Source organism: Gorilla gorilla, chromosome 5 (genome assembly GCF_029281585.2).
Source record: "Gorilla gorilla gorilla isolate KB3781 chromosome 5, NHGRI_mGorGor1-v2.1_pri, whole genome shotgun sequence".
Lineage (NCBI taxonomy): Eukaryota > Metazoa > Chordata > Mammalia > Primates > Hominidae > Gorilla > Gorilla gorilla.
The window spans coordinates 18,243,543-18,261,598 of NC_073229.2; the positions used below are offsets into that span (position 1 = coordinate 18,243,543).

An 18,056-nucleotide genomic window follows, 5' to 3' on the forward strand; every position below is an offset into this window, starting at 1 on the left:
AAGTTATTCCATTATGAATGGATCACGATACCTTCCTCTTAGGAATGTTTTGAAGATCAGAGTAGATAATGCTTGTGGAAGCCTAGCAGTTTCTGACACATGATAAATGCTCAAAAATGTTATTTGCTATTATTTTTATTATTTATACTTATTTATATCTTACAGACTAATTTCCTAAGTATTATTTGATTCTCATGACAATAACTGAGTTAAATATTTCCATATTCCAGATGAGGAAATGGCCTCTGAGAGGTTACATGTAAACAGTCGAGATTTGAACCTGGTACTTCTATTGTCAAAGAGAGAACCAGAGGGTCTTAGATGGGAAATACGATCACAACTACAAATCCGTAAAGATGACAATGCAGGAGAGTGCGAAAGGGGAGCTGCTTTCAAATGAAGAGAATTGCTAATGCCCTTAATAACAGTAATAGGAAAGGAAGAGGTAGTATATCAACACAGCTAATGAAGCACGGAGTAAAAACTCTAATGTTTGTTCAGAATAACTGGATTTCGGACTCTACATTTCCAAGTGAAGTCCCGGCTCAGACACATCAGAAAAAGCAACATACACTCTGAGTAATTCAAACCAAGCCTGCATTTTAAATCCACTAGCACAGAGTTAGGACTGAAAGTGACAGAGACCCTACTGTGTAAACTCACGAAATGTTTTCATCGAGGAATCGAAACACACAGTTTCAGTCACGGACAATTCCTGCCACCCTGAACAGATATGTTTTCCATTAGATGGCAGTGTAAGGTCAGATTTAAACCTTCTAAAAAACAGCTAGCCCCAAGCCAGGAGAAGACACAGGCCTGTGGACTGAGCGAAGAGACACAAACAGGCACGTTCTTCACACCTCAGCACTTGCTTTCCAGTATGAGGACTCTCTGCAGCAATGACCCATGCAGCATGCAAATCAATGGGACTCCTTCTGAGGCCGCCCCAGCCACCCCACACACAGTGAGGCCTGGCTGCAGCTGTGTTATTCTGCGCTTGCGTCAAAGAGAACACACTTTCTTGATTTGGCGGATGGAAGACAGAGCGGGGAGGCCAACAGTGAAAGTGGGCATTGCTAGTTCTTTGTGTGCATGCTACACATATCTCTTGTAGCTTTACATTTTTACCAACATTGTTTACACTCTGTTGTATTACGTATTATAAGTTTGTTTCCGTTCTTTTTTTTTTTTTTTGTCTGACCCAGTTTCTGGACTTGAAGGCACTCTCATTGCCCATCTATTTTTACACAAGTTCTAAAGGTAAAGTCACCTAAGGCTCTTTTCTTCTGCACTCATATTAAGAATTAATTTGCCGTCAGTTTTCCTGTTTAAAATACAGTCTTCTAAATGTGGTGGGAAAATTGAAATTGGTCTTTTCTTTCTGTTTGAAAGCCAGGCCGATTCGAAGAAAATCAGGTTTGCATCGCCCATAACACCCACGTAGAAATAAAACAGACACTAGTGGTGCAACAACTGACTCTTCTAGACAGCCATTCCCAGGTAATAATTCACAAAAACAGTTGAGATCATATAAAAACAGTACAAAGCTCCTGATTTCTGCCCCCGCGCCCATATACAGACTGTCTCCTACACATTACCCATAAATACCCTCTTGTTAGGCAATTGAGTATTGATTTCAAGAAACAAAGCCTAGCAAAGGTTCTTACTTAACATGAACCTATTTTTACCTTCCTTTTTGGTTTAAATAGTTTGTCAGCATTACAACTGAAGCCATGCAAAGACCACATATATTTGTGACAACTGCCATTGTAAATCAGAAATATAGACTTTTTACAAGCAAATCCTAGTCTCAATTCAAAGTGAAGTTATTTTTTCTGAGCAATTAGTAATATTTTTATAAGTATCATGACACCCTGTGTGCAAAAACATCAGTTAAAAATTTAGGAATATGAAGGGTCTTAACAGTCAAAGACAGCCAATAAATGCCAAGTTGTTAAACTTGTAGGCTGAAAGAAAAAAGTATGCAGGCTGGGTCCACCGGTAAAATATTTATTAAACTCTGACTCACCCCAAAGAGCCACAAGGCAACCGTACTGTGTTACTCTCACTGGCTTTGCCATCTTCAGCTGAACCGGACACCATACGCAGGGCCCCTCAGGTTCCCAGTCTGCACGCTAGACCATCAGCTGTTGAGAATTTATCACCACAAACTGACTTCTCTCCTGAAGGCTGCCTCCCCGCTGCAATCTGATAACTCACTAGAACCACAGGGGAGCACTGGATGACCAGCACTCACAAATTCTTCAAACCTTTTTTTTTTTGAGACAGACTCTCACTCTGTCACCCAGGTTGAAGTGCAGTGACCCGACCTCTGCTCACTGCAACTTCCACCTCCTGAGTTCAAGCGATTCTCCTGCCTCAGCCTCCCAAGTAGCTGAGATTACATGTGCCTGCCACCACGCCCAGCTAATTTTTTGTATTTTTAGCAGAGACAGGGTTTCACCACGTTGGCCAAGCTGGTCTCGAACTCCTGACCTCAAGTGATCCGCCCGCCTCGGCCTCTCAAAGGGCTGGGATTACAGGCGTGAGCCACCACGCCCAGCCTCAAACCTTTTTAAATATGTTTCCGCAAACAAATAATACTAAAACCCTATTATTCCTTCAATACTGACATTTTCAAAAAGTAGGTGCTCTCTAGGTTTTTAATTATTTTTTTTAAAAACCCCAAATGACATTAATAAACAGAACTAAAAGACAGTATGGATCCTGACCTGAGTACAATACCATCCTCTACAAAGACCAAAGCCTTCATCTGAAAAATAGTAAGTAAATCAGCAAAATAAAACCCACATCAACATTTTACAGTCTGCCTTTCCTTCCTTTTATCTTTCTCTAAAACCAGATTTATCTAACAGAGGTCAAAGAATTCAGTAAGATAAACACAGCTTTCTTGACAGTATCCAAAAAAAGAAAAGAAGCCTGGAGAAGCATTTTTCTGGCCAAAAGCATTTTCTTCTCTTGGTTTCTACACCTATTCTTACTTTCATCTTTCATTTTCTTGCTTCCTGGAATCTCTACATCTAGCCTCTCTTTCTTTTGAAAGTCTTTTGCCAAACACTTTCAGATGGACAGAAGGATGACTGGATGTCTGTTCACGGCCTAAAGGGCCCTCCCCGTGTTCCCTGATGCTACAGGATCCGTGCCTTTCTCTGATCATTGGCTATTCTGAGTCTCTATTAGAAAGACAGAGCTGGCTTGTGGAGGGTTAATGGCGATGCCAGGGATTCCTGTCCACAGAAATGCACATCAGGTGAGGATACCACTGGCTCCTCCGAGACGGAGTGATGGTCTTGCATCTTTCGGCATTTCTCATTGCGTATGTCTCCCCTCTGGACTTTCCTTTGGGCTGGATTTAACATCTTATTGGTTCTTTCCTTAATCATGAGTTAAATAAAAGCTCTGACATCTATTTATTTTATATTTGTATAAGAATCATGATTTTCCCTTTTTCAAAAATTATCCTTTAATATTTTACTTTATCCCATGGCTGAGCAAATATTTCTGAAACTTAAGTAACAATCTGTACAGTAACATCAAAATCTGTTAATTTTATTCCCACTGAAGTACTTATTGGATAAATGTACATAATGTTATTTTAAAATTTTAAAACACTTTAGTACCCTGGAATCTTAAGTCATTAAAAAAAAACTTTTCCTATGTGGCAGAACAATTAATAGCATATATCCAAGAAGAGCAAAGGATGAACACTTGTGAGGCACTTGCTATGCTCCAAGTTGTTTACCTCCTCATTCCCTGATTCCTCGCGTCGACCCTAAGGAACAGGTACTGCATTGTACACCTGAGGAAACTGAGGCAAAAGGAATCTAAGTAACTTACTCAATGTCATATTGCTAGTAAGTGGCAGAGCCCAAGTTCAAATTGAGAGAGTTTTGCCCCACACAAAATCAAACTACCTCTCAGAGAAGAAAAGAACATTTTAAGAAAGCTAAGTACTTTCAGTGCCATTATTCTTCACTGCCATTACCAATGTTATCAAATAATTAACCTGAAACTTATTAGGAACACTGCTGTTAGAGGCAGCTCAGGCCAAACCACACTGTGGGCAGCAGCAACAGGAATAAAGAGTCAAAGGCTGAGAAGGTGTGGGGAGGTAGAGAGAACAGGGATGGGGGTATACACCAAAACAGAAGTTGAAGAAATCACGTTTATGATAGTAAACGTCTGAATGAACCCTAACTGATAATTTTGTCCAAGTCTCATACTAAATATATTTTGTATATCTCCATATTCCTTTTGCCCATGTATAAAACTGGCTCTTGGTTATCAAGAGCAGCTCAGAGGGCCTCCTGCTCCACACTTCTGAGGCAGGTTGGAAAGAGACTGGCTTTCCAGAGCCTTGAAGCACCCATAAGGGGCTTACTATCAACTGCAAGTCTATTCATGCTTAAAACTGTGCTCAAATAAATACCCAACTGTTACCATTATTTTCTAAACCTTCTCAATCTTTGAACTCTTAATTTTGGAGGCACTGGAATCCTTAAACGGCTCTAGAATGACCCATACTGCAAAAATGTTTCAAAGATGTTACCTAGAACAGTCAAAGCTCACCTGAAGCTGCTAAGCCCCAGACTTTTTCAACACGTGCTACTTTCCCAAGACAAACATGCTACTTCCCCTCAGCCAGGGGCAAACCCCAGCAGGTGAAAATGAAACTAACGATCTTCAAGAGTAGGCTTGAAGATTATATAGAGATTATTGGAGAATTTTCCCCATTCCTAGAAAACCCTAAACTAAAACCATGGTTAAAGTATTAACAGTGCTAATTTGTCACTTTTGGTAAGAGTTTACAGAGCAATACTCAGCATACAATTCCATAAGCAGAATCACTAAGGCCAGAAGATAAATTAGCTGCGATTAACACATTAGGTGAATTGTTTAAGTAGAAAGGCACTAATTATAAAAGTTACTAAAACACTGTACTAGGAATTCAGAAAAAAACTCTAGATTCAGTTATAAGGCATCTTGAAAGATATCATTTACCTGGCAGAATTCTGATGATTAAAGTTAAATAAGTCTGGATTAAGCAAGCATGAGTAGACATTATAGACAAAATTAAAGACCAGATTAGACCTGGCTATTCTAAAATACTTCTAGAAAAGTCAAAAAAAACAGATAGATTATGTATTCTATTTTGACTTCAGGTGCCATCTACCTATTTAAACTTAACCATCTCTAGATAACATACTAAAGACTTTTCTTTTTCACAAAATGCAAAATCAAAAAACTAAAGAGGTAAAAGTAGTTTTAGCCACAAGTTTTAACTAACTGCATAGTTTACTTGCAGCGTAGCTAACAAGGCTTCATAAATAACACCCATCTCCAAACAACTGAGGTGTCTTCAACTGTGCTTCCTGGGATGTTTCTGGAGTTTGAGTCCCTTTCCTGTAAGTATATAAAACTTTTCAGGAACTGAAAAATAAAGAAGACTGAAAGCAAGATGGTACTCACTTTTCAATCTCAATGCCAAGCGGGTTAGCAGGACGTAAGGACAAGGGTGGAATTCCTTTGTTCCTGTCAGTACGCATATCATAATAATTCATTTCATCAACCCACACAGCAGACTGATCCAAAATGCCTACAGAAATGAGGAGCATATGCTTAATAAGATGAAGCCTACTCCAGCCACCTTCTACGTCTGGCCTATTGCCTGACTTCTTAAAGACCTAATGCAAAATGCCTGTTGGATAATCTTTAAGAGATTTGAGGACATAACAGCTAAATTTTTAAAAAATGACTAGTAGTTTAATTATAAGCACTAAAAAAATTTCTAAAAAGGCAAAAATAACACCTCTTGGCTTATGGTTTCATTGTACGTTACTCAACAGAGAAGACAAATTAAGCTGCTTAGACAAAGTTTTGCAATAACAAACGTATTTTACAAATAATAAACACTACAATTAAACATTGTTAAATGTAGCTGATTAAATCTGCACAAAAAATTCAAAAAGTCGGTAAGATGAAATAATATGACCTATAATATCTGTTTATTCAAGAGAATATTCTGAAATCATGTAAACTCTTGGAAAATGTCTGGGAAATATCCAAGCACAAAACATTTGAGTTAAATGTTAGCTCAGTGGAAAGCTTCTGGTTTATGATAAATGCCGAAAAACCATTATGCATATATGATTTTATATTTAATACTGCGAGTTTCTGCTTCTGGGTTCCATAAGCTACCTAAGGACATTTCACTACAAATGAAAACCAAATGTTTTTTAAATGGTTCTTGAAAGCTCTCAAGAAATATCTTTTATTTTATTTTCCTCTACAAACACTGGCATGTTTTCATGAATAGTTATGCAAAAATAATATGCTACTTGCTATTTCTCATTCTTTTTGCTGTTATCAGTGCTGGAAATGTCCTAGATGGTAGAAACAGCAGGGATTTTTTCCCCGTATTAGGCTGAAATCAATTTGGTAAATTCAATAAAATATCTAACGATTAAATCAAACACCTTTCAAGGAATGCATGGCTTGTACAATGGAAATAACCAGGTTATTCAGGGAAAACTGACTGGGTGTGGACCCTGTGAACAAGACAACATAAGCTCTAAAAACAGCATCTTCCTTTATGGGACTGAACTCCGTATCATTCAACCTAGCACAGGGCTTACCAGCTAGGCCTCCAAGGCCCTGGGCTGCAACAGAAAAAGAGCCAAGTGCCAGGGAGCACAGACAAAGCGTGCCTGCCTCCCCAGGCCAGGATCAGAAGGCTTCATGGGAGAAGGCTGTCTGAATACCAGGCAACCTGCAGCTGCAAGGCCCTCTATGAACCCGCTCATTCTCTCAGCACTCGTGGTTCTGCCAGCATGCAACAGGGGCTTCTGCTCAAGTCCAGGCACTCTTGAGTTCAGTTCAAGAAAGCTTTACTGGCCGGGTGCGGTGGCTCACACCTGTAATCCCAGCACTTTGGGAGGCCGAGGTGGGCGAATCACAAGGTCCAGAGTTCGAGACCAGCCTGACCAACATGGTGAAACCCCATCTCTACTAAAAATACAAAAATTAGCTGGGCGTGGTGGCACGCACCTGTAATCCCGGCTACTGCAGAGGCTGAGGCAGGAGAATTGCTTGAACCTGGGAGGCGGAGGTTGCAGTAAGCCAAGATTGAGATCGCACCACTGCACTCCAGCATGGGCGACAGAGCAAGACTCTGTCTCAAAACAAAAAGAAAAAAAAAAAAGAAACCTTTACTAAGCCTACTATGTGCTAGGTCCTGGAATGAGTATTCCAGAATAATAAAATTACCACTTTTGCCTAAGTTTTCTTTATCTGCTATATAAATAGATCATAAGATATTAGATTTTTATCAAAATGTTTAAGTCCCTCTAGAAAACTGTATAACAACTTCCTGCTTTAGTTTCCGTTTAGTTTTGGAAGACACTAAATAAAAAGAGTAAACAAAAATAGAAATGTTATATATGTATATATATACACATATATACGTATATATGTATATATGCACGTACGTGTACATAAAGTCCACTCTGAATTTTCCCTGAAATTCCTTGTATTTTTATTTATAAAAATAATCTAGGAATTTGTGGAGAACAATGCTGCAGAAAGCCTCTATGCTCTAAGATTAAAAAAACAATTTGCAAAATTATTTATTTTCTTTATAAAGAGAAGTACTGGCTGGGTTTAATTACGCCTCTGATATTCCTACATTATACAAATATTTATCAAATGCTGACCACGTGCAAGACATTACAGGACCACAAAGATGAATGTGACATTACTCTTATTCTAAAAAGGGAAAGAGACATGCACAGAAACAGCTACAAGAAAGATCATCAGAAATTATTAATTTGCTGGGTAAGGGACTATGCTAAGCACTTTACATTTATGTTCTAACTCACCCAATCCTATGAGGTAGCCAATATTATTCCACTTTTGCTCATGGATAACGAAGGTATTAAAGTGACATACTCAGTCATGGTAAGAGAGTCCAGGTTAGAATTCAAAGAGCATGACTTCTCAGACCAAGTTCCTAACACTGCTAACGGAAGGCAGCAAGTTCCTAACACTGCTAACGGAAGGCAGCAAGTGGTCAGCGCATAAAGAAGGAAAACAAAGTGCTATGTGGTTCAAAGAAGAGTGAGTATTACTAACAGGGGCGTTAAAAGCAGCCAAGCTAGGAAATGTATCATCTGGGCCTTGAAGGATGGATAAAATGAAGGAAAAGGGAACATTATTTAGATATATTATTACTAATCTGGCCAAATCAGGATTTTTCACCTCAAATCTTGTTTAAGAATTTAAAGCAATGTCATTATATTCAAGATCAAGGAACCAAAACTGGTATATCAAGTGAACGAACAGATTTTAAGAACTGAGAAGAGTAGTTCTCATACGATCGTCATCCTTAGGCTTCACTGACTGTTACTTCAGCACACTGCCTTCCCGAAAGTAATACAAATATTAACCAACATCCCAATCCTGTCAAAATAAACGTAAACTAAATCTAAGTTGAGATATGCAAGTAGGTAAGTTTTACACGAATCTACCAGCTTTACAGCTTAAAAGACAAACTCATTTTTACTTTCTTCTTTAGAATAAACCCATGAAAGACTTTACCTATTTTCTCAGGTTTGAGTAGCTTGAAAGAGACTGTTGAGGTTCCTCTGCCACCTGACTTAGTGGTGACAATAATGTCTCCTTTGTCATTTTTGGCTTGTCCCACTCGACATACTATTTTACTTGCAGACATCCATTCTGCCGTCAGGAGGCAATTATGTCCACAAATGGTCAAGCCTGAAAATAAACGCATGTGCATAACAAAATTCAAAGACAAGAACAATAAGACCTTAATCGTGTAGATTACATTTTTTAAATCTAGTCTTGTTCAATAATGACATTATTGAATATACCCAATATTATTTGCAGATATACTGTTATCTCTATTGACTTTTCCTCTTACCTGTTTTTTCTCCAATATTTAAGACTTCTTTTAGGCTACATTTGAGTTTCTTCAAACATCCGTAGAATTAGAAAACAAACACCACAACAACTATGTTCCAGGAATTCCAGATTACTTAGATTACGAGAATCTTAAAATGCTTTCAGAGGTAATAAAAGGGAAACTACTGCTATTATTTGACGTCTCAGTTATTAACGTAGAATTTTAAAGTGTATTAATAAATGTATGTATCATTTTCTAAAAACATTCTATATTCACCCATCTTCCTGAGAAAAATCTTCACGTACTTTTTCTAGTGTTCACTTACACATGGCATTACAGAATGAACTAAAGTAGGTTTTTTATTTAAGCATAACCAAGAGTCAGGTAATCTAGTGAAGTGTGCTCAGGCATTACTGGATTACCATCTCACTTTTACATCAGTGTGTCAGCTGCTGGCATGGTAGTTCCTCCCGCCCTAGTGCTTTCCTAATGAAACTGTCACTACACTACATTGTGCTCTTACAGTAAACCTACACTCCCAGAAGGTCAACTCATGATGTCACCTCCCTCATACCATGTAAAACAAAATTTAGGTAATAACCAAACAGAGAGGCACTGAAAGATGCAGTGAGTAAGGCACACACCTCAGGGGGAATACCAGCATGGCACCACACTGGTCAGCTAGCCTTCCAACTTACTTCCTTTAGATTTTCCATTTCCACAAAACAGAGACCAATGTAATTAATATTTATGGAGAAAAGAAACAAGAATGTATGTGGCACAGACACAGACACTTGACGTTTTCTTTTTTTTTTTTTGAGACAGGGTCTTGCTCTGTTGCCCACGCTGGAATGCAGTGGCGTGATCTTGGCTCAATGCAACCTCCATCTCCCACGCTCAAGCAATTCTCCAGCCTCAGCCTCCCAAGCAGCTGGGACTACCGGTGAGCGCCACCACGCTCAGCTAGTTTTTTTGTTGTTGTTTTGTTTTTGTATTTTTTTTAGAGACACAGTTTCGTCATGCTGGTCAGGCTGGTCTCGAACTCCTGGCCTCAAGTGATCCACCTGCCTGGGCCTCCCAAAGTGCTGGGATTACAGGTGTGAGCCACCATGCCCGGCAGACACTTCACACTTTTTCTCATTATTTAACTTTCTATAATGTTCAGCAGTAAGGTTTAGCAATGGCAATGTTTCCTTTCGGCTTTTTTTCAGATACCAGAAATACATCACCTAATGCCAAATCTGACTTTAAAATGGAGGCACAAAGTCAAATCATCTTTTGTTCCAACTTAAAGAACTATTTAGTAAGAATGTTAAACCATAAAGGAATAAAAGCAACTATGCTTTAAAGATACACTGCTTGAAATAATGAATTTTAGGGGTTTCTCTAAAATACCTATAATTCACTAATGTCTGCAACTTTGTTTTTCTAATAATGGCATTAAAAGGTTTCCTTGGGACTATGGTGTTTCTATGGGTATATTTTAATTATAATAACACATTTTTAAATATATTCATTATTCAAAATTATTTTTTTCAAAATGGGCATGTCTTTGATATTTTTTCTAATAATTTTTGTTATGAAAAACTTAAATAACTTAAGAGATTGAAAGCCTCTCCAAACTCCACCTCGCGAGAGAAATACTGCTAACATGTCAATGTTCACTTGCTCAAGTGATTCTGTGCATATAAAAACCAGTCTATATGTTTTTTAAACAACTGTTTCAATGTATAACCTGCTTAATTATTGACAGTAGATATTTTGGTATCACTCCAGGTCAACAGACAACTTAATATTTTTAAGTATTTTAATATCAGATTTTTGTGATTTTAAATATTAACTCACTTCAGAATGAAGAATAACCCAACAATTAACGTCAGGTAGCAATGTAAAAATACAAATAGTATCTTCATTAAAAGAAAAAAGTCATCCCTAACGAAATTTCCTTGCTAGAGAACTACCTTATTTTTAAAACTAAGGAATAAGAGCAAATTTCAGATATAAAGTATTAAAACATGTTCACATGAGCAAACCTGAATGATATGCATGGAGGTCCACGTTGGCACAAAAGTGCCCCTAGAACAATAGCTTATTCATTGGGTCTCAGCTGCTTTCACGATTCCTCTGATTTAATATCTGTTGTGCATTTTTACTCCAAAAAAATGAATAATCAGCAAATAATTTAAACACAGATTCAAGTAGATCATTTTAAATGTTATGAAAAGAAAAAAGATCGTTAAGACCTATTTCTTGATTTCTTAAGCACGTTTGCTAAGCTACGCTAAGAAATCTGCTTCATGAAATATAATAGCACCTTTTAGAAAAAAAAAAGTAACTCATAGAATTCCAAGTAAAGTACTTTTTATAGTGCTTTGCTTGGCTAGTGTAGATATCATCTGAGTTAAAAACACTTAAATTATTTAGCAGGTTAAGTTTGCTTTTTTAAAAAATGGTTTCTTGGCAATATATAAGGCAGGTTGAAAGCTGAACTAGCATGGTTTAGAAAAGTAATACACAGGCCAGGCAAGGCGGCGCACGCCTGTAATGCCAGCACTTTGGGAGACCGAGGCAGGCGGATCACAAGGTCAAGAGATTGTGACCATCCTGGCCAATATGGTAAAACCCCATCTCTACTAAAAATACAAAAATTAGCTGGGTATGGCGGCATGCGCCTGTAGTCCCAGCTACTGGGGAGGCTGAGGCAGGAGAATCGCTTGAACCCAGGAGGCAGAGGTTGCAGTCAGCCAAGATCACGCCACTGCACTCTAGCCTGGTGACAGAGCGAGACTCCGTCTCAAAACAAAAAACAACAGCAACAAAAAGAAAAGTAATACACGCTTAGTCATATAAGAATAGCATTGCCTGAAGCTCAAACAAGATTAAAATTTACCTAGACTATTGTCATGTTTGGGAGCGCACAATGACTGCCAGCGAAAATTCTGGACGGAACCCCCACCTGTGTGAGTAGATTTCTATGCATTCTGGGGATTTTTACACTTAGGTAAAGAAACATCTGGAATGAGCTTTATCAAAAACCAAGGCATAGGATTAGGTAAGACTACTTTTGCAGGAATAAATTGAAGTGATGTTTACTAAACAATCAAAAACTACCCAGGTTTTCTCCCGACTGTAACCTTTGTCCATGGTATCCCTTCATTTGGAGAGATGCCGGTCACAGTTAGAGAAAACAATATCAAATGAGACACAACGCTAGCAAAAAGAATTGGCTAGGCAGTGCAAAACTCAGTCACTAAACACAGTGCTGAGCTCCCGTTCACTTTTTCTTTTTAAAGAGTTTTCTGGATGGCCAAAAACCAATCTATCAACCAGCAGTCATAATCCAGGAAAAGCAAGTTCCAACTCATGATTTCAGAACCTTACTAACAGCTCTGTCATCAGTGCAGAAATGAGTCAAGAGAATGTCTGAGTCCAGGAGAAATGTAAATGGGAAGCCAGAGTATTCATTCAGTAGCACAGAGAGGGGCCTTTCCCTTACTCATTCTGAATGCATCTGTATACCCACCTGAGCAGTTCACAGCCAAGTAATCATAACTGGCCATAAAATTATACTTAAAACTCTCTACCCTGGCTGTCCCTGATACCCGTGTATATTTTTAAAAATAACGTTTAGGCTCCATCTTTAGAGACTGAAACTTAGTAGGCCAAATGATTTACGTTTAAAGTTCTAGAGAGATTCAGAAAAGCCAGGGCTGAGAAGCACTGGCAGACCTGAGAGCTTCAAGAACAGGCCATCAGTAAAGGCCGCCACATCATGGAAGGAGGAAGGCTACCATGCAAGCCAACATCCAAACATATTTACACCACACCAGCTGGAGGTGTGGTGTCCTACCCATTCATGATCTTGAGCTTAGACTCCGCTAGAAAAGATAAAAAACATAAACTGCCCCTAAAAATTAAACTTTGGCTCACTCCAGATAGGATCCACAGATCACAATGAGGACACATGCCCGACAGGTGGAGCGAAGACAGAGCCAACTGCTGCCCGTGTCACCAGGAGATGGGGCTGAGACTTGCTTTGAAGAGCAATAAGGAACAGAAAAGGTGTAATTCACAGAGCCCCTGAGAAGCAACAGACAAGTCAGACAAGGGAAGGAAAACTAATGAGAGCAAAACTATAAAAGCAGCTCTTTTGACAATCAAGATATCAGAGCTTCGGAAAATTCAGAGGCAAATCTCAGCCCTGGGAAACCTTCTGAAGGATTTGAAAGACAATATAAGGCAAGATTTGACAAAATAATGATTTTCACACAAAACTCAGAAAGCCAGATAATTCTTTCGTCTTTTTGAAGCATTCTGTAGAGATCACAAAGATGTTTGTTCTATCACCTTCACTGTTTGAAAATTACATATATTGTCTCCCTTGTCCACATAAAAATCTGATTAGCAGGGTGCGTCGCAGGGCCGCTGCCCTTACCTATGAGGTCGGTGGGGCCAGTCCCCAGATTTTCTCCCCTGATTGTGACCTTCGTCCACGGTATCCCTTCATTTGGAGAGATGCCGGTCACAAGGGGGGGTTGTCGTGATCGAGACATTGTGCTTTGTGGAGCAAACTGGTGATCCTGTTAGAGAAGTAATCTGTTAAAAGAGAAAGAAAAAAGGATTAGTACCAACTGCGATAAGCATTGACTGAAAATATAAGAATGCTAGACAGTCAGTACCAAAATATAAAAAGTATTCTAAACACAGAGTTTTGAATTTTTTAGGGGTCATTTAGCCAATCAGCCAACATCTACTGAACATTAAGTTACTAAGGACACTCTGGTTAGTACTGCAAGAAAGACATAAGAATAACAGAATGCTAAGCCCTGGGTTCTAAAAACTTTCAGCACAAGGGCAGAGAGAAACTAATGTCACCACGTAGCTCCATGACTACCTCTGCTGAACCCTAAATTGATACTAGGAACTGTTCTACTGTTCTACCCCCAGGGCTGTTTAAAGGAGATATTCTGATTAACTATACTCATAAAAATAAAAACACACTTACATTCCCACAGGTGTACTGAATTTCAGTTTACTTTTGTGTTTATATAGTATAGCAACTCTTCTTTAATATGCTCAAATCAATGCAATATACTGACATTTCTACAAAACCTAGAACGTAGATACAGGCAGAAGCATGAATTTGCTAGCTGTTGTGAGTATAACAGAGGAGGGAAAAGTGTAGTCTCTGAGACCAGGTAGACTTGTGTCCAAGTACTGCTGCTCCCATTTACTAAATCTGTTCTAAATCTCCCTCTTCTTGTATGTAAAGTGGAGCTAGAAACAGAAAACATTTCATAAGGTTATTGTAAAGAACATACAGGATAATCCTTGGAAAGCCCAGTACCTGGCATACAGGAGGCAAGCAATAAATAATAAAAGTTTGCCGGGTGCGGTGGCTCATGCCTGTAATCCCAGCACTGTGGGAGGCCGAGGTGGGCGGATCACGAGTCAGGAGTTTGAGACTAGCCTGACCAACGTGGTGAAACCCCGTCTTTACTAAAAATACAAAAATTAGCCGGACGTGGTGGTGCACGCCTGTAATCCCAGCTACTCAGGAGGCTGAGGCAAGAGAACTGCTTGAACCCAGGAGGCAGAGGTTGCAGTGAGCCGAGATTGTGCCACTGCACTCTAGCCTGGGTGACAGAGTGAGACTCTATCTCAAATAATAATAAAAATAATAAAATTTTACTAATAAATCCCTGAGAACTCAAGTGCTCAGGGCTTCAGATGCCCCAGAAGGAGGGGTGAGGCTCAGAGCAGAACAGTGAGACTTGCTGGTGACCTGTATCTTTATGGACTAAAAAATTAGATTCCCTGGCCCCTGCCTCCATCCTTCACAGTCTGGAGAACAGAAGTTTAGTCTTTTAAGAAACCAAGCAAGAGCACCAGGACTCAGAGACCCCCAGCACAGCAGAGGTGTGGGAAACTTGGGGGCAGGCTGACCAGGGATTTGGGGTGAACCTGTGCAACAAGCCGTGGGACTCAGGCTGCCTCCCTTCTCCTGCCCTTGCCACTGCGAGCAGGTGTGCAAGCCCCTCCTGCCCTTGCCACTGCGAGCAGGTGTGCAAGCCCCTCCTGCCCTTGCCACTGCGAGCAGGTGTGCAAGCCCCTCCTGCCCTTGCCACTGTGAGCAGGTGTGCAAGCCCCTCCTGCCCTTGCCACTGTGAGCAGGTGTGCAAGCCCCTCCTGCCAATCCCACCCTGTCCACACAACTGAAGCATTATTCCCCGCAGAAACTGAAGAGTCCTAGGAAAATAAGACCCAAAGATCCTGACACCTGAGTGTCTTCCCTGCAAAAAGGGAAGGGCCACTTGTCCGCCCATCACCTGAGGGAAAAGCCACTCACTGTAAACTGCCCACACACAAACTCAATCAAATCAGCGGTTAATAGTCTCACTCTAAGATGTGGGAGGCGTACAGGCCATGAGTGAAAGCTTCCCCTCTGCCCTCTAAAGGGTCGCTGGAGATGAATGAGGCTGGTTAACAGGAGCAAAGGGCAGACACATTTCTTTAATGTGCATGGACTCGCAGGAGCATGGTTACCCAACAAACCGGTGAGGTCCAGATGCTTACAGACCCTTCTTCAAAGGGAAAGGGAGGATAGGCGAAACGTGGCCATTTGGAGGGGTAGTAAATAATTTTTAGGGGGAATGAATGGGCCCAATGCTCAGATGGTAGTTAATAAATAATTCTGAGAATTAAATGGGACCTGAGAACAGACAACAGTTTGGACAAAGCCCATCTGGGCTCCAGGTGTAGTGTTTGATTTTCAGTCTCTTTTTCTATGATATGAATTTTAATCTTCTCTGATTAATGAAATTTCAGGGAGGAAATTGAAGGCAAATGTGTTCTTCTTTGGTTGGTCTAGTTTCTCCGTAGGTAAGGGAACTTCAGATAAACAGCCTCATTCTGTGCTTTGGGAGAGACAGAAGGGGTGCGGGGAGAGCTTGAGGCTGCTTCCTTAGCGCGGAATGTCAAAGCACCATATTTTAGGGTATCGTTTTCTGACCCCCAACATTGGACAGCCAAAGGGAATGAGGAAAGATATGTAAGACAGAGATGGAAGAAAGAAAAACAAGAAAAAACACACAACAAACACATTGCAGGTGTTGTATGGCCTGAATTATGCCCACCCACCTCACTCCGCCACTGCCACATTTCGTATGTTAAACCTAGCCCCAGTACCCCAGAATGTGGCTGTATCTAGAAAGGGGGCCTTTAAAGAGGTAATAAAGGTGAAACGAGGTCACATGGGTGGGCCCTAATCCAGTATGATTGGTGTCCTTATTGGAAGAATTTGGACAGAGACACACACAGAGGGAAGGACATATGAAGACTCAGGAGAAGACGCTGTCTACAAGCCAAGGAGAGAGGCCTAAAACAGATCATTCCTCACGGCCCTCAAAAGAAACCAACCCCACTGACTCCCTCATCTCAGACTTCTAGCTTCCAAAAGGGTGAGAAAATAAATGTATGTTGTTTAAGCCACTCGGTCTAGTATACTTTGTTATAACAGCCCTACCAAACTACGAACAGCAGGTACAGAAAAAAAAACTTCGAAATCATTCTAAAGTTTGATCCCAAATTAACATCGAGAGAAATTTTTTACCCCTAAAAGAACTAGATGCCACGAAAATAAATGAATCCAAGAATAAAAGCTCTTGAAATTTTCAAAAAGGTCCAAAGACACATGACTTATACAGTCATAATAATGTAGTAATTGACCATCGGTTTAAACAAAATTGAAATAAGGCACAAAAGGCGGATGTGTGTTTGGGGGCAGGCAAGACAGGTAAACCAGGGAGTGACCATCTTTTATCTCACATAATGGGAGGCTGACAGCTAATGTCTAAAACGGACCACCAAGAAATGGCAGATTAGAAGAATCTGGAAATGTTGCAGTGCATGGCAGGAGAGAGTGGAATGAGTCTGGGGTATGTTGTATAATAGAGTATTTGACCTCTGTCCCTGGTTTCTGGGAGCGTGTCTTAAATCCTTGGTGTTTTCCGGCAATAGGAGTGTCTTTGTTATTCATGATCCTCTCAAACCACGCCCTAGTATAGGCCAAGATGACTCAATAGCAGGACTGGCCATTCCAGAAAGACCATGGGATTAGAGGGTTAGGGTTTTGAGCAAAGCACCAGCAAAGCAACCTCCTGTGGAGAGGCGGGGCTGCAGATTAGGTTCAGTCCAACACGACTTAATCAATCATGCCTACGTAACTTATTTAATACAAATAAAATGGCAAAACAACAAAAAAGGAAGTCCAGAAAAACATTATCATTCATCCAATAAACCCAATGAGACAACTCAAGGTTACCTTGAGTTCCTCTCCTTCCCTCTGGCACCCCTTGAATCAAATAATCAGTATCTTTTGTCTGAATCAAAAATCAACTATTCCTCTCAATCCTACTGTTTCCTCCTGTTGCTCTCCCATTTCAGACCTTCGTCTTCTCCCCTCAATGCTGCAACAGACGTATAACCGGTAACTCTGCCCCATTTTCTCTCCACTGCAATCCACCCTCAGCAAATGCCAGAGTTAGTTCTCTAAAATATGGAGCTAATCAATATTATCCCTACCTTTAAAATAATCTTCTATGAAATCCACTGTTTTGTGGTCTGCACAGCCCACAACCTCCTCCACATCCTGTTCAAAGCCTGTCACAGCTAGACCCGTCCACATTGCCTACTTCATCTCCACCACTCCTCTCCTCTGACATTCCCCACATGAGCCCATTCACCTCTTATGAACCTGCCACATGCTTGTATTCATGTAATTCAACCTCTTTCCACTAAAGAGAAATTTCCAAGTTTATTAAATCTTTACCAGTATTTCAAGTCATGCTCAAATGTTATTTTAGTCTCCCTGATCCCTCCTTCTATTAAACTTCTACTACATAATGTTAATATTCACTGTGTTAAATTTTAGATATTTTATTTGTTTCTTCTTTGAAAACACATCTTTAATCAATTTTATATCCCCACTTCTCAAGCTGTGGGATCTGACATGCTCATGTCAGGACTGAACTGAATTAGAGGACATCTAGCTGGTGTCCGCTGGAGAGCTGCTTGCTTGGTATGTGGGGAAAACTTCACACACACCTGGTATCAG

The 18,056-nt window shown here is 40.1% G+C and overlaps 1 protein-coding gene across 6 annotated transcripts in view; it reads right to left on the minus strand.

Moving 5' to 3' along the window:
• The window catches only part of EXOC2 (exocyst complex component 2), a 205,147-nt gene that overhangs the window by 136,047 nt on the left and 51,044 nt on the right, over positions 1-18,056 (minus strand). For 5 of the 6 annotated variants that reach the window (XM_031012319.3, XM_055391044.2, XM_055391043.2 and 2 more), the window contains 3 exons: positions 13,377-13,537; positions 8,617-8,793; positions 5,491-5,617 (listed from right to left, as the gene is read on the minus strand). In XM_031012319.3, the coding sequence (XP_030868179.1) occupies positions 5,491-5,617; positions 8,617-8,793; positions 13,377-13,494 (422 nt within the window). In that variant the 5' untranslated portion in view covers positions 13,495-13,537. Of the gene's footprint in view, positions 1-5,490; positions 5,618-8,616; positions 8,794-13,376; positions 13,538-18,056 lie in introns of those variants that run through there. The other variant, XM_055391047.2, reaches the window with a different exon arrangement.